At 42.9% G+C, this 9,653-nt stretch overlaps 1 protein-coding gene across 3 annotated transcripts; it reads right to left on the reverse strand.

Annotated features, from left to right (window-relative positions):
• Window positions 1–4,611: 4,611 nt before the first annotated feature.
• LOC130954201 (protein FAR1-RELATED SEQUENCE 5-like) lies at window positions 4,612–9,418 on the reverse strand. 3 transcript variants are annotated; one of them, XR_009076219.1, is made up of 3 exons: window positions 9,180–9,418; window positions 4,995–5,063; window positions 4,612–4,866 (listed from the first exon to the last, which is right to left on the reverse strand). XR_009076219.1 is itself a non-coding variant. In XM_057880931.1 (3 exons), exons 1-3 carry the CDS (start codon window positions 6,929–6,931, stop codon window positions 4,783–4,785), a joined length of 1,485 nt encoding a protein of 494 aa, XP_057736914.1. In that variant the 5' UTR covers window positions 6,932–6,960; the 3' UTR covers window positions 4,612–4,782. The 3 variants fall into 3 exon arrangements, 2 of the variants coding, with proteins under 2 accessions (XP_057736914.1, XP_057736913.1); XM_057880931.1 differs by lacking the exon at window positions 9,180–9,418 and adding an exon at window positions 5,597–6,960 and having other exon boundaries at window positions 4,612–4,863; XM_057880930.1 differs by lacking the exon at window positions 9,180–9,418 and adding an exon at window positions 5,597–6,960.
• Window positions 9,419–9,653: the final 235 nt, after the last annotated feature.

Below are 9,653 nucleotides of genomic sequence, written 5' to 3' on the forward strand. Positions count from 1 at the left end.
CTCCTTTGAAAATATCCTTATCCCTAGGTCACATCCTCCTCTGTTGTAGAACGTGCAGCGGCACAAATAGAAGCGTCACAAAGTGCGGGAGTCGATCCGGATCAACCCTCCCTAACGTCAGAGTAAGACCCCTCTGTCACAATGATAACACAGCATTAAAATTCTAATGGTGGCGGGAAATTCCGCCGCTGCTAGTGTCACAACCTTTTTTTATTTGCATACTTCGGCGATGGAACTGATGTTTTCATTTGTGTTTGGATCCAGGCTTCAACCTCCTGGCAACATCGACGAACCAAACTGGAAAAATGATGCTGATAAAACGAAGGCCTTGAATCTTGACCTAACGATGGAGGTGGTAAGTTTGTATTTTCAGTAACTTGTATCCATACCAAATCCTTTTCTGAGCATCATTCATGGATTCCACTGCTCATGCGTGTCCTTTGTTTATGTAGCCCCTCCTTAATGCGGCGTCCCCGGCCGGCATTTTTGTTGAAGAGTTCATTCCGCCTTCTGCGTATAAGTCACCTCCCCAAGCTCCGCTCGAGGTCGGTTGTATATCCCAAAGCTTTCTCTCCCGAATAAGAACGGTTTCCATTTCATGTAACTTAATAACATGGATTCCTGAACTCTCCAGCTTTTACTATTGCAGAGCATAGAGGCACGCTTGATGTCCATTGAGCAGTCGGTTGGAATGCTTGAAGTTAAGGCCGCCCGATCGGAGGCTCTCATTGTGTATATCAAGACGATGATATCCACGTTATGTAAGAAGGAGGAGATTTTGCAGATGATACCTACTCCAAAGGCACAACTCCATAATGAAGCCACGGAGAAGAAAACACCGCAGGCGCCTAACACTCCTGTAGGTGTTGGTAGCGCTGCTGCGGATGTCTTGAACAACAGCAAAAACGAAGCATCTGCTCAGATGTTCACGCATCAGCTAAGCAGTTCAGAAAAGGGTAAGGGAATCTTGGGTGACCCCATCACGAACTTGACCCTCGACGTTGTTGCCCCGGATTCTTCAGGTTCGGAGGATGATCTCGTTCTGCTTGACCACCTTTCTTCAACAGTCGTACTCTCCACTGGTGCAACACTAATCCCGACCGAAGCACCAGCCAGCCTTCACTGGTCGCGAGGGGTTCCAAAAATGTTGAACGACTCCAAGGATGAGCCATTTACAGCATGCAATGCCACTGTGCAGGTGAAGTTTTCGAATTATGTTGTCCTAAGCGTAGCTATAACTATATCTAATCCTACATAACATAATTTTTACATTATGCTGTTTCTCATGGATAACAATCTCACTGCCGAGTGAAACATGATCCCCTAATCATGTATACGCAGTATTGTGTGGTTAGTTAATAAACCGGCGCCCATGAGCAGCAGGAGGCTATTGTGCGCCAGGGGTGCAAACCTGATGCTCATGATAACCTTTAAACTTCGTGTGAACTTTTTGAAACTGCAGTAAATTTTACGAGCCTCTGGTCATTCTAAACACGCAAGGCCAAGGCATTGTATATGAAAGCACGGCCCTGTTTCAAAATTAAAAGTCCGCAGTTAAGCATATATTCGTCACACCGCGTTATTTTTATGCTCATGATTTAAATTTTTAATGGGCCTTAATTACATGACCATTCCCTACATGGCTCACCCTAAATAACAACCATTGGGCTACATGTGCGTTGGCCCACTTTCGAAATACCCGTCAACCATATGTTTTATGTAATTGATCAGAATGTTTTTGGGAATTTCTTTGGGAAGGGAATAAATATGGCTAATTTTTTTTTTGGTTAGCTAACTCTAGGCTTATTTTATTGTGTGTATATGTAAGTAGCCATAAAGTCGAAGCCACAAAAAATGGAATACTGTGGGTAACTTTCTGTTAGGCCTTTATTATTCAGTCCAATGCTAAAAACATAATATTAGTTTTTAATATCTGTCATTCTTCGGAACTTATGTTTATCTGCTGACCTAGGTTTTCTTTTTGCAGAGAATAACGGTCGGAGGGGATCTCGACAGCACGACTCGGCTGACTGATCTCTATGCATCTTCCGAGCCAGGTCCTAGGCGGCAGAAGACGCCGCGGTTGTCGACGTCGGACTTGGCTGCAACGGCCCTTCACGATGCCTCCATGGGCTCCCCTCCGAAGACCCATTCCAACTCCGTGCCACAGACACGACCTCTGTTTCGGCGTGGTGGAAGGGGGGTCGGGGACGCATTCCGCCACCGAACTTGGACAACCCGGTTTACCAAATCCCTAAGGCAAGTCACATTACCTTACTCCTGTCGTTAACGATGTGGATGATTACATCTAACTTTTGGGTTCAAGCACTCTATTATTCCTGAATTGTGTAGCATCCCTCCTAACCACTACAAATATTTTCAATGCAGAATTTTCCCATGTGGTTCAGGCCCACTGCCGATATGAGTCTGACCAGGGACGAGTGCCGCCTTGGGACGTATATATTTGCCAAGAATGAAGAAATGGGGTAACATTCTCCTAACACTTGGACACAGTCAACAGTTGTTTCGGGGTTTTATACATAGCTCCAGCACCCAACCTTAAACCCTATTCGTGTTTCTCCTATTTACAGGGAATCAGAGATCTTATTTAAGCATTACGAACTAACCCTGCCCCGGGGAAAGTTCTTATCCCTTAGACCGGAATGCATGCCCCACTTTGATGTAATAACGTTTCAGCTTGCGTCGATACTTTTTCCAAATTAACTGCAGTATTTGATTTCATTATTTCAATGTTGAAAGCTAATAAGGGTGAAATACGTAGGTGATCAACACTGTTGCAATGCTTTCGTCTCTACAAGCCAAGGCAAACCCTATTCCGCGTTGCTGGTTCTTCCCGTCAACATTTGCCGCAGAGATCTTGTTCCAAGCTCCGGCGGAACATTTACATGAGAGCTATGCGAGACGATGGATGCCACCAACCCAAGAACTTGAGCATGTAAGAAATATTTGACGTAGCGTCTCACCTTTCGTGCTCCATATTTATCTATAACATGTAGATTTGGCATTCAAACACCGTATCGATATATCTTAACTGATGTTGTACGCTGCTGCTCGCCTGAACAGGTGTTTGTACCCATTTGCGAGCCACCTGAGAGTTGGTACATGCTATTGTTGGATGTAAAGAGAACCGCTATTTATGCGCTTGATGTTTGCACAAGCATGGAGTCCGTTCCCAGGCGTGAGCGGAATATGCGCCTTATAGTAAGTAACCCGCAAGGCATATAGCACACACTAAACTCATGTATGGTGCAACTGTTGAGAATTTCATATGTTTTCCATGCTCATTTGAACTGCAGATGGCTGTCCTCGGCAAGATTTTCAAACATGAGCAGAATCTGCCTAACTTTAAACACGTGTCGCTGGACCCCAACACGTGGGGACGCATTGAATACCCTATGAGCATTCCGAGCAGGCTTGGCGCGTAAGTCATTCTATGATGTCTCCATAATTTTCGTCACATAATTACTTTCTACAGAATTTCTTAGATTTTATTGGAATAAAAAACCACATCCCTCGAACCATGTTGTTGGGGATCGAATTTTAATTATTGTGGCCGACTGTTTGCCCTATACGTCACTCGTTTAATGATGTCACAATTCACTTTGCATAGGGATGAATTCGGAATATGGTGCATTTGGTGGATGTCTCACAATGGGCGATTCTCCCCAGCTATCCTAGGCAACCTTGTAAGAACCCCTTAATTCTCGTACGTTGCTGGAAATTGACTTGTCATTATTCATATCACGGCTTCACTGTTTATATACATACTTCACAGGGTGATGAGGCCACATTGAGGATGAAAACAGCAATCAGGATTGCCGGATCCGACTACAGCGAGCTTAAGGCGCTTGTGGACCTCAAGGCGGAGACGGTGTGGCGGAGTCTTCCGTTTCTTCCCTAATTACTAGGATAGTTACATGGTTTTATGTGAATGAAGTTGGGATCCATTTACAAGGCCCAATTCTTTTGAAAGTACTTGTTGATGTTATATATTTCTAAATCCAGACTTTAGTAATTGTACTCTACTTGTATTATTCCGGTGGTCGAGTTTGGTTATGAACCCTGCCGGGTAGCAAATGCTCTTACTATGTACCCAGCTGTTATTGTTAATTAGCATGATGACTTGTGTAACAATGTAAGTGGGAACCGTTAAGCAGGTCCATACATTTTTAATTTAATTGTTGCTGCTATGTATTGCTATATCAAGGCTTTAATGTGTAAGGGTTGAACTCTAGTTCCAGATGGTTTCTATATCAATGAATATGTTTTAGTAAGGTGGCTTCATCAGGTGTTTGCTTCTTATAACCTTTTTTTTTCAAACTTGCCCCAGAGTGATTGTGCATTCCTCAGCATATGTTGACACTCCGACTACTGGTCAACATATCTTGCCAAATCTCCATCCTTCCTTGCGAGGAAACCCTTCCTTGCGAGGAAACGTCCTGCACTAAAGCAGCAACCTTTGCATGCCCCATCAAGAGAACATATTACTTATTACAAAAGCTCCTGTTAGAATATAATAAACTTTTTTATTACCGTGAAATGATATACGCTGCTAAGAAGCCACTGTTACAACACAAATTTGTTACCACATTAGGATATTTCATAACAACCCAACAAACTCAATCAAGTTGATATTCCCACACTGTCAATAACACAACATGGTTGGGGGCTAGCCTCTCAGTGCGTAATCCGTAAAAATAATGTTCTACACTTAGAGGAATAATGAAAGCAACTACAAGTCTATTTGTCTACGATAGCCTCCTATGACATGAATTGCGGGAATGTATTTGGAAGCTCAACCCTTAGTTTCCTCTTCCTCGTGCCCGCCCCCATCTGGAGCTCCTGCTGCAATTTACATTTATGTTTTCAACAGTTAGGGTTCTTGCCCACTGATAGCAAAGCTAGAGATGGAAACGTAAACAAAATGCGTGGCATAACTGAATCAGTTGTAACGGGACAATATTGGCACTTACCTGACCCGTTGCAACTTCAGAGGCAAAACAGTTCAAGTGATCTGGTCTAGTCGTCTGTGACGATGTCGCCTGCACAGCAAAAAGAGGCAAGTCGGGTATTAAATACAATATTTCCAACATGAATTCTAACGGAATTGAAATGTTAACGTACATCAAATCTTTGTGGATCTGCATATGACAAAAAAAAAACCACTCCTAATATTAATGAACCCTCCCAACATGATTAATTGATTTCAAATAACACATGTGCCTCAAACCCTAATACCTACAATTTGCTATATTGACGTTTATAGATTTAACCGTTCATGTTTCTCCTACTTTGTGAATTGCTGATGTTCTACTTATACTTTCATGCTGATTCTACCATGTATGAAATGTTCTATGCTCATGAAATGTAGATGCTTTTTGTTTTATGAACAACTCTCAAAACCTACGCAAACTCAACAATGTTCAAAACTTAGAGTCCCTGTTATCATCTACTCCTTTCGGGATATACTCACATTTGGCATGTCCTAATCATTGATCCTTCAAAGATTGAAAAATTTCATGACCACCCTAGAAATCCCATGAATTCTAACTCACACACAGCATATCGTGCTAACCTGAGCTTCAGCTTGCCGACCCTTGGGAACCCGTTGCGATCCACGACATCCCGGGCGCAGGTCAGCCCCATTGGGGCAGCGAGTTCGACGATGACCCAGTTTTCCGCAGGCGCTGCATTTTCTCTTCTTCGGTCCCTTGGTTTGCTGAGAAACGTTTCCTCTACCGGTGCCTTTTGTTCGGACGCGGACCGGATCATTTATCCCACCACCGCCCTCACCGTTAGGCTGTGTATTAACATCTGCGGCGACACGCAATCCATTCTTGACCTCCAACATGACAACATCCCGTGCCATTTTCTCGCTATATACCTTGTAGTCCTCCTCCCTTAGACAAGCCACCTTGGCCAAACGCTTACATTGGTCTACAAATGCACCAAGTCTGCTGCGGTACCGGGATGCAGCATCACCCGTTTCAGTAACTTGTCTAACGAAAGTCACATTGTTCTTGGCATTTCTGCACCACCTCTTGAGGACCAGAGTCTCGGGCAGATAACCGATATCAATACCTACCAGAACAACAATTATGTGAACACAAGGGATCCCATATGACTCCATCCTGCGGCAATTACATTCAAAGGTTCCTTTCTGCGGCTGGTGCAACACTTGCCAAGTTGACTCCGGTCGGCGATACTTTTGTATCACGTAGCAGCATCCGTTTTCACAATCCTCCCGGTCGATAATGTTAAATCTCACAGCCCGCTTTAAGGTCTCTCGAAATCTATAAAATACTTCACGGGTATACAGGGTCGCCGCTGACCTCTCAATCTCTTGAAAGTGCGTTTGAAGCACCGGGGTACCGTAAAAGGAACGAAAGTCAAGCTCCTCCTCTTTGTCACTTAGGAAATCAACACATCTCTGAAAATTTGTAATAAAGTCCAATATCCCATATCTACTCTCCACAAACCCACCCAACTTAGCATGCAACGACTCGCACCGAGAGGTTGTCCTTAAACCTGCAAAGAATCTGCCCCGTATGTACGCGGTTGCCCAGGACAACTTCTTACTATAGAGGTCCATCACCCATTCAACCTCTCGAACACCACACTCCCCAACCATCGCCTCCCACTGCCTCTCAAATTCATGAACCTCTATGTCAGCGAGCATGCACTGTTTGAATAACTGTGTGAAACGTGGTTGCGAGACATGAGCAGTGGCATTCCTTAGTAGGTGCCACGCGCATAGTCTGTGATGAGCATCTGGAAATACATGCATAATAGCTAGCCTCATAGAAGGATCCCCATCAGTTATAACTGCCTTCGGGGCCTTTCCCCGCATGCATTCTAGAAACCGTCTCAGCACCCATTTGTACGAATCCTGTGACTCACATGAAACCATTGCTGCTGCAAACACGCATGTCTGATTATGGTGATTAACACCGGACAAAACAATAACCGGCAAGTTATACTTGTTCCTCCCATAGGTCGCATCAAAGGCGAGGACATCACCGAACGCCTCATAATCTTCATGGCTTCGACCATCACTCCAAATAATGTCACACATGCGAGAACCAGCCGCCACCTGATACCTCCAAAACAGTCTCTCATCGTTTCTGGCAGCATGTTCGAAGAAACGCAGCGCGGCATTCACATCTCCGCTCTGCAGAGCACGTTGCTTTCGCACCTCGTTGTGCATATCTTGCTTAGTAAATCTTACTAAGTTAAAGCCCCCAACCTGCATCGCAAATGACTGGTATATCTTCGGAATGCTTATCCCAACTTGCCGCATGCTATTCATTTGAGCAATTTCTGCATCAGACATATTCCTGTGTGAAGGCAGATATCCAACAAACCTTTCAGGGAGTAGGGTGTGGTTATGATCATCCACAAACTGTGAAACATACCATTTTCCATTACCATGATTCTTCTTTATCCTCATCTCTGCTACACACCCACATCGCGTTATAGGCTTGTGCTCTCTTTTCCTATCGAGCTTATCTAACCACTTCTTCTGCCTAAATCCTTCTCTGTTGCAAACAAAATTGTATCTAACGATATCTCCTTTGGCATTTTTTACCGTCTTACTGTTCCTTATTGCAAAACCTTTTAGCCTACTATAACTCGTGTAGAATTCCCTTGCTTCCCCAGGGGTAATGAACTCCATCTTCAGCACATCTTCAACGCTGACATGACTTGGTACCTGAGCAGATTCAGGCTCCACCTCTGTCTGCGTCATATTCAGAAACCCTTCTTCGTCCCCTAACATGCTCATGTCAAAAAGTGTTTCCTGCACAACAATTAACAACGCTACGATCACCCAATCGGTACATTAACTTATACTATTCATCTTCAGATTGAAAAGGAAAATAACACATTCCATATCTGCAACTTCCCCCTATCGTATACCTCATTCAAAACCCCGTCCTCCGGCTCTGGCACCACCGATTCATGATTGGCTGACGTCGATATCGCCTCTTGGTTTATGTTGTTCATCTATTTCCTAATTGGCTGCACTTGCTTCTTCTAGAGGATCCCCTCACTTGTGGTTCCTAACAACTTCAACAATTGCATAGGCAACAAAAAAAAACCACTCTCGCTGTCACAACCTGCCCAATTTATAAAAACCCCTTTAACAAAGCAACTTAATCTAACATGTTAACATCGGAAACGCATAGCATCTACGCCAATTTCAATGCTTCCAGCGAAACTATACACTCACTTGATCATCGTAGTAAAATCCCCCCTATACAAACAACTACCCCACCTTGATCATTCATATCAACAAATAAAAAACCACACCTACTATTACTTAATCAAATGAAGCTGACAAAATAAATTTCATAACTACAACTACGTTTGCGACTAGGGGGAACATGAATTTCCTACATAGTTCGTTGCTTATTAGTCCTTTATGAACAACCAAATTGCTTATGCATTTAAATGGCTCAAAAATTGCTTCAACTCCCCTCATAGTGATTGTGAAACCAGATTTTATTGAAAATTTTAATAACCTAAACTGGCATGACGGATTGAGAAATACATATGTAGCCAATTCAACACCAAATGTAGAACAAGACACCTCTATTTTCCAATAACATATGCACCAGAAGACCAGCAAAGCACATTAACTAACCAATTAGAATTGAAATTGGGAGATGAAAAAACTTACACCTTTCCTGTTAAACCGGTGACCGGATGCATATTAAATTACTTGATGCCATTAACATCACATGCAGCTAATCCTAATCTATTCAACCAACCAATTTAAAAAAACAGTGCTGTCCTGAACAAATAAATAAACAAACGCTTTAATTAGGTTTATAGAAATTCAACAATTCTACATTTTAATAATTCTTGTATTAATCTACCCAAAAGTAAAAAACTTATGCCTTTGCTTCTGTACAGAAAATGACTCTAACTAAACGCCAAACTCCATTTTCCACTGCATACCAGTTTAATCCTTTAGCGTGAGTCAATTAATTTATCTAAAAAGCTCATAAACAACTTCTCCAGGTACACGCCATGTCAACAACCCAAAATTACAGTCCCAACACATGTAATCTCCCTCGGTCAGTTCCGATACCTTAATTCTGGCCCCAAATTTATTCTCTTGCTACAAAAAATAATGCCAGAAATTACAAACATACCTTTCGATTGTTCCTTCAACGGCGCAAGCTTCTGCAGCCCGCACAATACCGACTGATGTATCGCCCTTTCCTCCTTCTCTTGCAACAGCACCGAAAACAACTCCACTGCAGAACATCGAATCAGCTACTTAGGGGAAGGTCGAGAATGCCAACAACCCAACACAGCTGTATCAAGACATCAACACATTCTTAAGGGCCAACTGCGGCATAGACGCGACCATATCCACCTCTCACTAACATGCTTTACCATCACATTCTTCCAGCTCACCCAACATTATAAGCCACTTAACTTTTTTAGCATCTTCCTATTTAAGCTGCAAAGATTTCAATTCCAGCGGCAAGCTATGACAAATTTTTAGCTGCCCAATTAGGTAATTTTAAATTTAATTCAGAGGTTAACATAGTCTTTTAACACTTTACTATAAGACAAATACAAAACTGAAAACCTAAACGTACATGGCACATCAGTACTCC

The sequence above is a fragment of the Arachis stenosperma genome, chromosome 10, assembly GCF_014773155.1.
Source record: "Arachis stenosperma cultivar V10309 chromosome 10, arast.V10309.gnm1.PFL2, whole genome shotgun sequence".
Lineage (NCBI taxonomy): Eukaryota > Viridiplantae > Streptophyta > Magnoliopsida > Fabales > Fabaceae > Arachis > Arachis stenosperma.